At 35.5% G+C, this 16403-nt stretch overlaps 1 protein-coding gene across 5 annotated transcripts in view; it reads left to right on the forward strand.

Annotated features, from left to right (window-relative positions):
* The window catches only part of RAD17 (RAD17 checkpoint clamp loader component), a 34328-nt gene that overhangs the window by 15504 nt on the left and 2421 nt on the right, over positions 1-16403 (forward strand). For all 5 annotated transcript variants that reach the window (XM_070476786.1, XM_070476782.1, XM_070476783.1 and 2 more), the window contains 7 exons: positions 2776-2887; positions 4749-4934; positions 5239-5324; positions 5442-5588; positions 6802-6951; positions 9230-9350; positions 16019-16076. In XM_070476786.1, coding sequence (XP_070332887.1) covers positions 2776-2887; positions 4749-4934; positions 5239-5324; positions 5442-5588; positions 6802-6951; positions 9230-9350; positions 16019-16076 — 860 coding nt within the window. The remainder of the gene's footprint in view (positions 1-2775; positions 2888-4748; positions 4935-5238; positions 5325-5441; positions 5589-6801; positions 6952-9229; positions 9351-16018; positions 16077-16403) is intronic.

Genomic DNA, 16403 nt, shown 5'->3' on the forward strand with positions numbered 1-16403 from the left:
TGTGGAATTTTTACCTGCTGAGCTACCAGGGAAGCCCATAGTAAATGTGCTTTACCTTAAATAGTTGACCTGTGAGAATGTTAGAACTAGTATACTTTTGAAATCATCATTGATATGTCACATCACAGGAGCAGCAGTAAGCCAAATATTTAAATATAAATCAAATGTAAATATAAAATCACATGTTATGATACTGTCTAGGGTCGCCAAGGATGATAACGATAGTGTAAGAAGATTTAAATGAGTTTAATCTCTTTTATTCTGTAGCTTAGTTAATTATCTTAAGAAAGAGTATAGACATCTTATGTGAATGAGTTATAATAAAGAGTGTTGACTATCTTAAGTGTTTTAAGTTTATTATTTTTTTCTTTTTTTTTCTTTTTTTTTCCATTTATTTTTATTAGTTGGAGGCTAATTACTTTACATCATTGCAGTGGTTTTTGTCATACATTGAAATGAATTTAGTCTTTTTGATGTCATTAGGTATATAGAGTGTGGAAGGAACTGCTGATTACGCATTTCAGCCACATTTGCTATATTCACCATAGTTAACATCCGTAGTATTTTCTTCAGCTCCAAGAATCATGACTTCAAATTATATTTCCTTGCTGGCAAGTAATCCATATCTAATTTTTTTCAAAAACAAGCTACTCCTCCCAAAACAATTTTTAAAGTAAATGTGTTCACAATAAAAATGAAGTTAATCTGGAAGAGAAGGCATGAGCAAGAAAATTTTGTGAGTGATAGAGACTTGCTGTCCAGATATTGTAACATAATAAGAGACTTTAGAGAGTACAGCAGTGTGATATTAGTGTAGGAATAGACAAATGGAAGAATAAAATGAGAAGACAGCACAAAACTAGATCAGTATGTGTAAATGCGATTTTTTTAATACAATGAAAGTGGCATTTTACATCATGAGGGAAAGAGAGGAGACTGTTAAACGGTTAATAAATGGTATTGGAACAATTGCATATTCAAACAGAAGAACATAAGATTGTCTCTTTAGTTCACATTATGCAAAAAAAATAATTTAAACCTTGGTTTAAAATTTAAATTAAAAATTAGAAGAGTATTAGGAAAAAAATACTTTGAGTTGGGGGAACATCTTCCTAAACAAAAAAAAAAACCTGAGAGCCATGGATTGACTTTAAAAAAATGGAAAACTTAGGAAATAACAGAAGACATGGTAAACAAAGATAAAAGACAAACATGGGAATGAAAGGCAAATGGATAGTAAACATGAGAGGTATTCAGGCCTACTAGTAATCAGAGAAAAAGATTGATAAAAAGCGTTGCCAAAGATAAGGAAAAAAATGGACACTCTCACCCACCATTGCTGGGAAAAATAAAATTGGTAAATAAAATTACAGACACTTTGAACAACACTCTACAGAAGTATTCATGCATGTTGGCAAAGGTATATACAGTTGACTCTTGAACTGCGTGGGTCCACATGTATGTGCATTTTTTTCAGTAGTGAATACTACAGTACTACATGATCCATGATTGGTTGAATCCAAGGAATCAGAACTACACCTGCAGAGGGTCAACTCTAAGTTATACGTGGATTTTCATCTGTGAGAGGGGCTCCTGTCACTAACCCCACACTATACAAGGGTCAACTATATATATAGTATATATGTATCTATCTATATATGTGTGTATATATATATATATATATGTCTGGAATGGTTGAAAAAAATGGAAACATGTAAATATCCCTTCATTGATGGAAGTATTAATTTAATTACTGTATACCCATAAATTTTTTTAAATTATATAGATTTAAAGGAACTAACATAGATCATAAAGAATGGAATAATACATATGATCCCCACTTGTGTTTAAAAAATTAACTCATTGTATGTACTTGTAGTTACTGTATATACTTACAGATGTATGAGCACAAAAAATGGTCTGGAAAGGTTCCTACTAAAATGTTAGCAGTTGTGACAAAGTTGGAATTGTGGAGACTAGAAGTATACTAACTTGCATAAAGAACTTTTAAGACAGCTTTCATTAATACAGTTAAAAATATATTGAAAATCATAGCACAGTGCTGTTTTTCTGTTTTAAGCAATTTTTATAGGACCTGAAATGGGTTCACCTTTGAGCAATCACATGAATTCAGCTAAAGTCATATTGTCCGTAAACTATTAAGAATTTCTGAAGGAAAAGAGAGGATAAATTTCTCTTGCCTTATACTTGATCTACCAAGGATGTGAAATGTGATACATCATATACCTTAAATAACTGCATGAAATTTAGGCTTTAAGTATGAGTTGATGCAGTTGTGGTTTTTTAATACTCACCAGACTGTATTAATGTGGTGAAGACTCCAGTGTAGGGATTTTCATGTACATTTCAAATTTTCTTGTGTATTTAGTTTTATTATGTTATATTGTATTTTGAGGTCTCTCTGTGTGTATATATATGTATGCATGTATATATGATGTATATGTATATATATCTGATGTATATGTGTGCATCTATACATTTGTATATGTGTGTGTATACATATATATATATATATATATATATAGTGAGAGAGATAACTTCAAAATATTATATAGCATAGTCCGAGTAAAAAAGACTATGGTGTTATTGACACTTATACCTTCATAAGCAGGCTATTATTTAACATGTAGGCTTTTTGGCATGCAAATTTGAAAGGTTCTAATATACTTTCATTAAGTTTAGAAAATAGAGAGGCTTGTTTGTTTTTTGTTTTAGAAAACATATATTTTTAAAATTTTAATTGTTTCATTTTAGAATGGAGGAAAAATTCTTGTCCCTGATAAAACTTCTCTAGAATTTCTCTGTCAAGGATGCTCTGGTGATATCAGAAGTGCAATAAATAGCCTCCAGTTTTCTTCCTCAACAGGTAATTGGGAAAGATACACTCATAGTATTATATAGGTGAATAACTTTTTCTTGTTCATGAAATTAAATTAAATTAAACATACTTTAACTTGAAATTGATATGTTTTTTATTGAGACATTATTAATAAAATTATGTATGTATGTGTACATAGACACATCCCTGTGAATGTGTCACCGTATATAATTGCATATCTGAGATAAAAGCTTATTTATTTACATGGTTTGCCACTTTACCTTTCAAAGTTAATTTGGAATGAGACTTCCTGGGAAAAAATTCTGGCTCTGCCACATTTTAATGACTTAATCGTGCAAGTTACTTAGTCTTTCCATGGCTTTATTTTTTCACCTCTTATATGAGCACCTGTCTCATCAAGTTGTGTGAAGAGTAAGTGAGGTAATACTTACAGAGTGTTTATTCCAGGGCTTGACACATACTAAGTTCTCAAATGGTCAGCTGTTAATGAGTTTAATATTAGGATATAGGATATGTTTAACAAATATATTTCCACTTATTAACATATAAAAGGAGTGCCTAGCCATGCTGAAGTAAAGAGATAACCCCACTAATGGCAATGAATTATTTTTATTCTTAATGATCATAATTTACTGCACATAGTTGTCATCAGAAAACTTTTAACAGGTGACCTACTCGATGCTTAACATTGAGGGATTGACTTTAAAAAATTAATAGCTCTTTGGCGCTCTCAAAATCCACCTGAAATCTAGTTTCTATCCACAAGTGTAACCTGTTCACTTAGTTACATCTTGTTTTTCAAAATAACTGTAAAGAATTAGACATTTTAACTCAACTAAAACCAAAATTCTGCTTCTTCCTATAGAAACATAAATGTAAATTATCCTTAGGTTCACTACTAGAATTAGGGGTGGGTCAGTTTGAGATCCTAACTACCGTTTATAATATTATTGCTCTGAACTCAGAAATTTCAGAAGGAAGAAAATAATAATTTTTGGGTGGGTTAGAAACTATCTTAGCAGTTATATGTTTTTTCATCTAATTCTCAGACCAGCCTGATGAGATAGTACTAGGGTTCAAACCCAGATCCTGTGTTTCTGCTCTTCCAAGCTGGTTTTCTTTTCTTTTTTTTCAGGCTGGTTTTCTAAAATCATATACTTTGAATTTTTAAAAGTAGATTTTCCAATGAAATTTGAACATGGGCATATTCATAAATTGGAGACTGTCCAAATCAGTAAAGAAGTAATATAGACTGATTGTTAAGTAAGGTTTGCAGAACCAGACTGCCCAGATTCAAATCACTTAACTAGCTGATGACCTTAGCCATTTACTTAACCTCTTATGTCTCCATTTCTTTACTCTGTATAGTAATCGTTCTTCCCTGATAGAGTTGTGAGGACTGAATTGGTTAGTACATACCATGCACCAAGAATAGTACCTTGCCTTTGTGAGAAACCAAGGTGATATAACTATATTGGAGAGTATGTTATCGTGTATGTGAAAATTTGAGATTTGTCAAGTCATATTTTATTTATTTTTATTGTTGCAATGTTTATTATGTATTTGACACACATACACAAAACCTAAGGAGAAAAATTAATTGTACAAATCAAGCTTACTCATATGTAAACAGTTCTGGTGGGACTACATAATTTCAGTCACTGAAGGTTAAATCTAGCTCATGCCATACTTTTAGATGACATTTTATGTCATTTTAGTAGTTTAGTAACTGGAAGAGGACTCTGACTCAGTTTGTATACCTCATTATTATTTATTAGAAAAGCATTTAAACTAGAATACTTAGTGTAACTCTGTCTGAAATGTTCTGTTTTACTTTTCATGTTTTAATTTTATTTTAAGTATTGTTTCTTTGGTTTATATTATTTAGGAAAGAACAATTTACGACCAAGGAAAAAAGGATTGTCTTCCTTAAAATCAGATGCTGTGCTGTCAAAATCAAAACGAAGACAGAAAACTGATAGGATATTTGAAAATCAGGAGGTCCAAGCTATTGGTGGCAAAGATGTTTCCCTCTTTCTCTTCAGAGCTTTAGGGAAAATACTATATTGTAAACGTAAGAAAACATTATACATTTTTAAAAAATATCTTACTATCTTACAATTAAAATTTAAAAACCCTATTTTTCAGAATGTCATATATTTGGTTCAGTTTCACGAAAGAGCTAAGATAGGTCAGATACTCTTTGGCATGACATAAGAAAGACATAGCAGGAAAATGTTGTATTTTTGTATTATAAGTGAAATTAAACATAAAAATCAACTATTGAAAAAAAAATCAGCTGTTGAAAAATCTTCAAATGAAAGGTGCTATATAAAGATGGTGTTGTTTTTTAATAATGCCAGACTGTTTTTTTGTAGGAGCACCTGTAACAGAAGTAGACTCACCTCGATTACCTTCTCATTTATCAGAGTATGACCGGGATACATTGCTTGTTCAACCTGAGGTAAAGTCTTTAATAACACTTAGTACTATCTACACAGTACATACTGTTTACATTTGTCTCTATATAAATTTGACCAGTGAATTTTTACTAAAATTATATATACTTATTTTTTTATAGGAAGTAGTAGAAATGTCACACATGCCAGGAGAGTTATTTAATTTATATCTTCACCAGAACTATGTAGATTTCTTCACAGAAGTGGATGATCTTGTGAGAGCCAGTGAATTTCTGAGTTTTGCGGATATCCTCAGTGGTGACTGGAATGTAAGACTTAAGTGGTGTTGTTTATGACTATTTCCTCAGAACTGAGAAAGAAATTTTACTTTTATTCATACTTATGTGACATTATTTTAATTAACTTCTTAATAACTATGACAAAATTAATTTCATGCAACCAGTGTTTGCAGAGAAACTTCTGCAGTGAATCTGCTTTTTCTATGTTAATATAGCACTAATTTTTTCTAAAGTTATTTTCTGATAATAAAACTAATACATAGTTGGAAAATTTGACAAATTGAAAAATAGATTGAAGGGAAGATTGAAGGGAATGTGCTCCTTTCTTTCCACTTTTTCTTTCAGCCATACCATGTGACATGTGGGGTCTTAGTTCCCTGACCAGGGAATGCCGTGTGCTACTTTCTGATAGTTTTTAACTTTATTTATTTAAAATTTGAAATTATTCACTATAAAGTTTGTAATTTTTCTTAACATTTTAACTTTGCTCTGACTGGTATAGTAGTCACTAGACATATATGACTATTTAAGTAAATTAAAAATTCAATTCCCTGGTCATGCTAGCCATATTTCCAGCATTTAAAATTTATGATACAGTTTCTGTTATATCCTTAGAATTTCATTATTTAGCAGTTGCATTTGCTTTATTATTTTATATTGCTTTTTTTTATTTTGAAATTTTATAACTATTGACAAATAGAATATACAATGAATATCTGAATACCTTTAACTTTTGTTCATCAATTTTCACATTTTTCCACATTTGCTTAGTCTGTATTTTTACACACTTGTTTTGGCTGAATACTTGGAAAGTAATTGTAGCATCACAGACTTACTTAAGCCTGCATAAGGACATTGCTCTATTACAACCACAATAGCAGTATCACACCTAAGAGAATTAACATAATCAGTATGTATTATGATTAACATAAATTCAGTAAGAATACTATCCTTCTTCCTGTTTCCCAGTTACTTCAAAAATGTATTTAAAGTTATTCCTACCACCCCCGTCTGATACACAATTAATTGTCCACACATAGCATTTGGTGATTCCCATCTCTGCTGAATTTTCTTCAGATAATTTTGTGGCACTATTATGTTTAGGGCTGTGGTGAATGTGACAAAAAAGGACTATGTAGTAAATAAACTACAGTTAGCCTTTTGGGGGAGTCAGTAGTACCAATAAGTACTATCTTACAAATCTCTTTATTTTCTTTATTTCACATCTTGTCTCCTTTTTTAGACACGCTCTTCTCTCAGGGAATATAGTACATCTATAGCTACGAGAGGTGTGATACATTCCAACAAAGCCCGAGGATTTGCTCATTGCCAAGGAGGAGGATCAAGTTTTCGACCCTTGCACAAACCCCAGTGGTTTCTAATAAATAAAAAGGTAAAAAACAGAATTGTATATTTACAATAAGTGAACTCCTTATGGTGTGAATTATATCCCAATAAATCTATTTTTTTATTTAAGAGAAAAATGATCTTTCATTCTTAATAAGAAATAGTTGCTAAGGCTTATAGTTTTTTTAGAATTATGATAAAACATTAAAAGAACAGTCTTCTTAAATGCTTTTTTTAAAGAAAAAACACTCAAAATTTGAAAGCATGTACTTATTTTATTGGGGTCAAAGTATGCAGGCCTACTTTGTTTCACTGCACTTTCTTAAAGTGCTTTGCAGGTAATGTGTTTCTTACAAATCAAAGGTTTGTGGCAATCTTGCATCACACAAGTCTGTCAGCACCATTTTCCCAACAACATTGCTTATTTTGTGTCTCTGTGTCATACTTTGATGCAATATTTCAGACTCTTCACCAGCAAAAAGATGATGACTGGATGAAGGCTCAGGTGATGGTTAGCATTTTTTAAGCAATCAATTTTGTAATTAGTAGGCTTCCCAGGTGGCTCAGTGGTAAAGAATCCACCTGCTAAGCAGGAGACATGGGTTCAGTCTCTGGGTAGGGAAAATCCCCTGGAGAATGAAATGCAATTCACTTCAGTATTCTTACCTGGGAAATCCCATGAACAGAGGAGCCTGGTGGGCTACAGTCCTTGGGGTCACAAAGAGTCGGACACAACATAACGACTGAACAGCAACAAATTTTTTATTAAAGTATGTTGCACACTTTAATAGACTATAGTGTAGTGTGAGCTTTATTGTGATATTCACTTGATTGAAGTGGTCTAGAACTGAACCCACAATACTCTTGAGGTATGCCTGTAGTTATATTTTTGTTTCAGTTGAAAATAAATCCTGGCTTTACCTCTAACCATGTGGACAAGTTATTTCACCTAGTATGCCTTTAGATTCTGATTCCACAGCTATAAATGTATAGGATTGGATTATTTAGAAGTCAAAAACAGGTGGCTCACAATTTGAATACAATACATAACACAAACAGATTTTTTTTAATCAACTGCCCATGTTTAAAAATTAGTTTAATAGTTAAAACTTGAGTGTCCTGAGAAAAAAAAAAAAGAGGGCCACATTGGTCCATATTTTACATGGCCGTAATTGGCTCAAGCCAAGGATAACCTGCCCGTTGGTGGTGGGAGTGATCGATGCCACTGTCTCCAGCAGTTCTGCTGCACTGATTTCTTTTTTTTTTTTTCTTCTTTTTTTTATGCTTATTTTATTTTTCTTTCTTTCCCATTTATTTTTATTAGTTGGAGGCTAATTACTTTACAGTATTGTAGTGGTTTTTGTCATACATTGACATGAATCAGCCATGGATTTACATGTATTCCCCATCCTGATCCCCCCTCCCTGCTGCACTGATTTTGATTACCTGCCTGACTCCTATAGCATCTGACTTTGTGACCCCTGAACTAGGTCATCTCTAAGATGTCTTCCAGTTCTAAATTCTTGTGGCTAAAATATTAAAGTATCAGTCATTACCTAAGAAAAATCTTTCAGTGGATTTCTTGGAGCAATTTTTAAGCAATTTATGTCCCTTACTGACTTGCTTTGCTCTTTATAGCATGTGTATTAATTTTGCATTTGTTACATATAAGTGATCTACAACTGTGAGCTCCTGAAACACTAGAGATTATATTTCTCTTACCATCACCATAACACTGCATCTCTCTTTAACTGAAGAAAATACATTCTTTTATTGAGAAACAATATCTTCACATAATTTGTGATATGTGTATGCTCATAAACAGAAATCCTTTAATTTTTTTAAGGACCTTCTACCTAAGGTCTTGTTCTTTCTTCTGTTATATCAAATGTGAATTAGTTGTACAGATAAAGTGCTTTGTTAAATAATGCTAGGACTTACTTAGAAAAGACCCTGATGCTGGGAAAGACTGAGGGCAGGAGGAGAAGAAGAAGACAGAGGATGAGATGGTTGGATGGCATCACCCACTCATGGACGTGAACTCTGGGAGACAGTGAAGGACAGGGAAACCTGGGGTGCTGCAGTCCATGAAGTCACAGAGAGTCAGATATGACTTAGCAGTTGAACAACAACAATAGGACATTTATAAAGGACTAATCAAGCTGCTTGATGAGGCCAAAAAAAAAAGACTGATGAGATAAACTCTTAAAGTATCTAGTGTAGAAACCAAACATATATTGTGACATAATAAACTTATGTGTAGGAATAAATATCCATATTTAAATTTTTATTTTTCATTTCTCCGTTTTTTTTCTTCTCTACAGTATCGGGAAAATTGCCTAGCAGCAAAAGCACTTTTTTCTGACTTCTGCTTACCAGCTTTGTGCCTGCAGACTCAGCTATTGCCATACCTTGCTTTGCTAACCATTCCAATGAGAAATCAAGGTAATAACATGGGTTTTTATTATTCCCAAGAAGTAGTGTTTTATAACATTATATTTTTGTGCATCAAGTTGTTTCTGTGTACCACTGACACTCAGTTTTTTCCCCTTTGTTTTTTGAATCAGAATTAATACTGCTTTTTGATTAAAAAAAAGAAAGACGTATATAACGTAAAAATCGAAAGTCCCCTGTAAACTATGGGTAATTCCTTTTCACAGATTGGTGTAAATTCTTCTAGACTTTTTTTGTGCAGATATAATAATGAAAGTAAGCTTTAATTTGCTTTTGTCACTTATCATGCATAGAGCTCCATATTTTATAAATTAGCACAAAGGAGCTCTGGAGGTTGGGAAGTCCCAAATCAGGGTGCCAGCATATCCAGTGTCTGGTGAGACCTACTTTCTATTTTGCAGATGGCCGTCCTATTGTATTCTGACATGGTAAAGAGGAGGAAGAAAGCTCTCTCTGGGGCTCTTATATAAAGGCACTAATCCCATTCATGAGGGCTCTACTCTCATGACCTAAGCACCTCCTAAGGCCCCATCTCCTAAAGGGGTTAGGATTTCAAAATATGAGTTTGAGGTGACAGAACCATTTGTCCGTAATAGCAGCAATGCTAAAGTACATTCAGATCTAACTCATTCAATCTTATTGGTAATATATTTTGGTTGATTCAGTATTACAAATAGTGTCCATTAATAGTATATTTACATTGTTTTTCCTGATTTTGAAGTTATAAATAATGCTCTCCGGTGGCCCAGTGGTTAAGAATCCACCTTCCGATGCAGGGGATGTGGGCTCAAAGATCTCACAGGCTGTGAAGCCACTAAGCCCACCCGCCGCAGCTAGAGAAAGCCTGCACGCTGCAGAGACTCGGCGCGGCCAAACCTGTGACACCCACTTGCCCGATAGGTGTCCCCTGAGGTCTGCCTGGTTTGAAGAGTACCCATTTTCCATCAGTTGTTTCTCTTTTTTAACATGTAAGGGCCATATTTCCTTAACAGTCTTAGGTCACATGTCTGTGGTGCTGACCTTCAAGGTAGAACAGAGAATTTGTGTAATATTGAAAATATAATCTACTACATAACTCATCAAACTTCTCGTAAGTTTTATTTCTTTTTATTTGGCCACATCCCATGGTATGTAGCACCTTAGTTCCCTGATCAAGAAATGAACCCACACCCCCTGCACTGGAAGGCAGAATCTAGACTGCCTTCTAAAACCACTAGACTGCTAGGAAGTCCCAAAACTTCTCATAAATTTCAGAGATAGTATTTGTCTTATGAGTGATCAGAGGAGAGGATTATTGAGTAAATGTCTACCTACATACAAGAGTTTCATCTTTTAAGAATACTGATACTTAAAAATTTTAAATACTCTATATTTATAGGCAGAAATGAGATGACTTTTGAATAGTGTGTGTGTTTAATCTTTCCCTATACTGGCCTATTAATTTTAGATTATACTCATCTTTATTTATTTGGCTGTGCTGTGTGGCTTATGGGATCATAGTTCCCTGACCAGGGATTGGACCTGGGCCTTTAGCAGTGAAAATGTGAAGTCCTAACTACTGCATTGCCAGGGAATTCCCAGATTACGTTAGCTTTTAAACTTAGAAATTACAAGAATGGTACGAAGGAAATTCTTATATATCCTTCACCAAGATTCCTCAGTGTTTCATTTTTACCATATTTGCCTTTTTTTCTTTGTCTTTATACACATATGTACACAAACATATGTATTTTTTCCAAATCATGTTTGAGGAAAGTACAGACATGATGCCTATTATTCTTAAACACTTCAGCATGTACTTCCTGAAACCAAGGATATTCTCCTACATCACCACAATATATACATCAAAATCAGGAAATTAACTGATACATTACTGCTAATTCATAGTTTAATTATTAGACTCCATTTATAATTTATAGACCCCATTCAGATTTTGCCAATTGTCCTAATAATGCCCTTTGCAAAATAACAACTAAAACTTGTTCTCTTTCTTGTCCAGAAATCCAGTGCAAGATCAGATGATTCACTTAGCTATTCAGTTGCTATCTCTTTAGTCTCCTTGATTTAGAATGGCACCTTGTTGTTTCTTTGTCCATTATATCTTTTTTTTTGGCTGCACTGGGTCTTCCTTGCAGCGTGCAGGCTTTTTCTGTGCTTGTGGCACGCAAGGGCTTCTCTAGTTGCGGCTCATGGCCTTCTCTTGTTGGGCCCTCTGGCTTCTGGCTGTGGAGCGTTGGCTCTAGGGCACGCAGACTCAGTAGTTGCAGCACATGGGCTTCTGTAGTTAAGCGTGTGAACTTAGTTAATCTGTAGTATATAGGATCCTAGTTCTTGACCAGGGATCAAACTTGTGACCTCTGCATTGGAAGGCAGATTCTTAACCAGTCGCCCACCAGGGAGGTCCCTATTCATTACATTTTTGATTGTTACAAAATGAACTGTCCCTCCGTTTTGGTTTATCTGAGGATTTGGGTTTATCTGTCTTTGAGTGGATACAGGGTATGTATATTTGTCAGGAATACCACAGAAGTGATGCATTGTTCTCAGTGTATCACATCCAGAGAACACAGTGTCTATTTATACCATACTGGTGAAGTTAACTTTAATTATTTTGTAAGATAATTATCTCTGAGGTTCTCTAATGTAAAGTTATTAAGTGTTTCTTGAGGAGACACTTTGAGACTATGTAAATATCCTGTTTCTTATTAAAATTTCACCCACTAGTCATAGCATCATTTGATAATATTATTTCCTGAATCTGTGATAGTTGGCAAGTCATGATTTTCTAATGGCATTATTCCTTCTACATTCCTGTTAGTAAATTCTACTGTAAGGTATCGCTTCACCCTCTTCCCTGTTTGTTTATATTAGCATGGAGTCTGGATTCTTATTTTGTCAGCTGTTGTTTCTCACTGTCATTATTTATTTTGGTTCCAATTTGGCCAATGCAGGCTGCTTTAGGGTGAGCCTGTGCCTTTACTCTTAGAGTAGTTTCTGATACAAAATGTTCCAGAATTATTTCATACTTTGCTGCAAAAAAACATCCTATTTTTGGGCTTAGAAATCTCCAGGAGTTCTGGTTCCTTTAGTGGATATGGACCCGTCTCCCACTTTGCTAAATATATTTACTTGATTCCTTTGTCTGTAACCTGTCTCCTAACCATGCAGGCTGTTCCTTCAGCTCCAGCCCGGTTGCCACCAGCTCATGTTGGCACAGCTGGCCACATTCTTTGTCCCACTCCCAGCTGTGCGACGGTGAATTGGTTTGATTTAATAAGAGTCCCCTTGGACAGGACTCGTCAGCATCACCTGGAAGCTTGAGAAAAATGCAGAATCTCAGGCCTCAGTCAAGACCTGCTGAATTGATCTGCATTTTAATGAGATTCTCCAGGTGATTCTTATGCAGATGTTTGAGAAGTATTGGTTTGGATTACTCACGCTGGAATCATCTGGAGAATCATTATATCCACTAGTTACAAGTTCAGATTCCAGGATCACAACTCAAGTTTTCCATATCAAAAAGCTGTTTTTGAAAATCCTAATGGTGTTGTATATTGGATTTTTAAAAAGGTAAGTGTCCAAGAGCTCTCATAGAGTTTGATTTGCAAACTTGAGAAGGTTCATAAAATGTAGTCAAAAATAGGATGTTTTGGCTTTTCTTTTTATTCATCAAATTTTTTCTTTTTATTCATCAAATTTTATTCCATTTCTTTCATTTTATTTACTATGTTATTTCAGACATTATCACTTTATGTTTCTTCTTTCTCACCATCCTCTTTTCTAGTCCTCCATTAGTGTTTGTTGGAAGGCTTAAAAAAAAGCATTCTGTTTTCTCTTTCATTGCATAATCTCTGTCAGTCTGTGTTCAAGGTTCCAGATTGTTTCTTCTCCCTGTTCAAATTTACAGTTGAACCCCTCTAATGGAGTTTTCATTTTGATTATTGTACTTTTCAAGTCCAGATTTCCATTTGGTTCTTTTTGCAGTTTCCTTCTGTATTAAGGGCTTCCCTGGTGGCTCAGATGGTCAAGAATCTGCCTGCAGTGGGGGAGACCTGGGTTCAATCCCTGGGTCAACAGATCCCCTGGAGAAGGGAATAGCAACCCACTCTAATATTCTTGCCTGGAGAATTCCACGGACAGAGGGTCCTGGCGAGATACAGCCTATGGTATCACAAAGAGTCGGATGTAATTGAGTGACTAACACAGTTCTCTTTATTGATATTCCCTATTTTATGAAGCATTGTCATTATAGCTCTCATTACTTCTTTAAGTAAGGTTTCCTTTTGTTCTTTGAAAATCTTTATAATGGCTCCTATCTATGAAGTCTTTTTCTGTTGAGTGTAATGTCTGGTTCCTCTCAGAGTTTCTGTTACCTATCCTTCTCCTGTGTGTGGATCACATTTTCTTATTTCTTTGTATCATCTCACAATGTTTTGTTGAAAACTGGGCTAATTTGGGTAATATATTGTAGCTCCTCTGGGCACTGAGTCACCTCCACTCTCTGGGGCTTGTTTTTACTGTTGTTTGTTAATTAATTGTTTAGTGATTAGGCTAAACTATTGATGAAGCCTGTTTCCCCTAGGTATGAAGCTTCTGTCTCCTCAGTGCTCAGCTTTGGACATGCCCGCAATCACCATGAGATGACAGTGGCTTTAGGAGGGCTCTTTGTAACTGTCTCTTTCCCTTATTGTTGTTAAATTGTCTGCTTACTTGATATCACACTCACCTGTTCCGTTTCACAGTACTGGCAGATTGCGCCACTGTTTTCAGTAGTGTCAAGGAGCATAAATTATTCTACAGTCTGACCCAGTTAAATGTGGGCAGGTGGAGACCTTGAAGCCAGTGTCAGGTTTGTTGTGACCCCAGGGGGGCTCTTCTTACTTGTCTCTTTCCTCGTTCTTTTCTGGTAAACTGGCCGGCTTTTGCTCAGCTTGTTAGTCTTAATTAAGAGGAGCTGTTGGTTTCAAGAGGGCCCCTTGGCTTGAACTCCCCAACATTCTGTTTCTTATAAAGCCGGTTCCTTTGGGTAGAGCTTCAGAGCTCCCTTTTCATACAGAATGCCTCTGGGCAAAATCTCTTGAGCCACTGTTTTGGGTGTGTGCTCAGTTGAAGGGAGACGCTGGTGATCTTGGCTTGGGCTCTCCCACTGTGGACATTCTGCCCTACAGATGAGTTGGGGTGAGGGTGATTGTGGTTCAAAGAAGAGGCAGTGTTCTTGCGCTGCTGTACTCTGGGGTAGAGCCTCCATCCTTTGCTCGGGGCTGGGTGGAGAAAGGGAGCCCCAGACCCTTGGCTGGCCACACTCACTAGGGGAAGCTCTGTGTTCTTGGCTGCATTCACCTGGAGTGAAGTGTCTCCCAAGCTGAGGAAGGGGAAGAGCAGATCATGACTCAAATGCGAGACTCTTTGCTGTTAGATTTTCTTGAGTAAATGTTTCTTCGTAACATAACATTTACCATCTTAAACTATTTTATTTGTTTATTTGGCTGTGCTGGGTCTTTGTATCTGCACAGGCTTTTCTCTAGCTGTGGCAAGCGGGGGCTACTCTCCTATTTGCGGTGCGCAAGCTTCTCATTGCAGCGGCTTCTCTTGTTGTGGAGCACAGTCTCTAGAGTGTTCAGGCTTCAGTAGCTGCAGCTCCCGGGTCTAGAGCACAGGGTCAGTAGTTGTGGCACACGGGCTTAGTTGTTCCACAGCACGTGTGATAGTCCTGGACCAGGGATCAAACCCGTCTCCTGCACTGGCAGGTAGAGGGAAGCACCATTACTTAAACTATTTTTAAGTATAAAGATCCCCTGGAGAAGGGACAGGCTACCCACTCCAGTATTCTGGTCTGGAGAATTCCATGGACTATATACTCCATGGGGTCACAAAGAGTTGGACAGGATTGAGTGACTTTCACATTTCAGTAGTCTTAAGTCTATTTACTCTACAGGGCAGCCAATCTCCAGAACTTTTTCATCTTGAAAAATTGAAACTAACCACATTAAACACTAACCACCACCCTTCCACCCCGCCATGTTACCCCCTAAAAACACTGCCTACTCTCTATGAATTTGACCACCCTCCATACCCCACTTTAGTGCAATCATACCATATTTGTCTTTTTATGACTGGCTTATTTCACTTAGCATGTCATCAGGGTTTATCCACATTATAGCATGTGTCAGAATTTCCTTCCTTTTTGAAGCTGGATAATATGACATTGTATATATATTTACCACATTTTGTTTATCCATTCACCTTTGATGGACACAAGTTGCTTCCACTTTTTGACTATTACCATTAATGCTGCTGTTATAAAAATGGGTATACAGATATTTCTTCAAGACCTTGCTTTCAGTTTCCTTCTTCCTTGGATGTATAACCAGAAGTGGAATTGCTAGAGCATATAGTTACTCTGTGTTTAAGTTTTGAGGAACTACCTTACCGTTTTCCACAGCAGTTACACCAATTTATATTCCTACAGCTCTGTCCACATCCTTGTCACCTTGTTGTTTTACGAGTTTTTTTGTTAATAGTCATCTTAAGGGGTGTCTCATGGTTTTGGTTTGCATTTTCCTAACTGTTTGTGACTTTAAGCATTTTTTCATGTGCTTTCAGGCCATTCTTCTTTGGAGAAATGTCTATTTAAAACTTTTTAAAAATTTCTGTTTTAGCTCAGATTTCTTTTATCCAAGATATTGGAAGACTTCCTCTAAAGCGACACTTTGGAAGGTAAGCTGATCATTTTCATTTTCAAACCAAATACTTTATCTATTTATTCATTATACAGTCAGTAATCTGTAAAGGTTAAGAAATACATGTTGTACCAGTGATCAAAAACTATATGATCACATTGTAGACCCATCTATTATATTTATTACATTTAACAGCATTTTTCACCAGCTCAGAATCGGGTTAAATAGAATCATCGGATTACAAAGGCAGTGGAATCTTTAAAATCCTTGAGTTCAGCCATTTTTGCATAACTGAAAACCCTTTTGCTTAACATGTTCTTAGCATATATTTTCACTTTCATGCATTGGAGAAGGAAATGGCAAC

Source organism: Odocoileus virginianus, chromosome 14 (genome assembly GCF_023699985.2).
Source record: "Odocoileus virginianus isolate 20LAN1187 ecotype Illinois chromosome 14, Ovbor_1.2, whole genome shotgun sequence".
Lineage (NCBI taxonomy): Eukaryota > Metazoa > Chordata > Mammalia > Artiodactyla > Cervidae > Odocoileus > Odocoileus virginianus.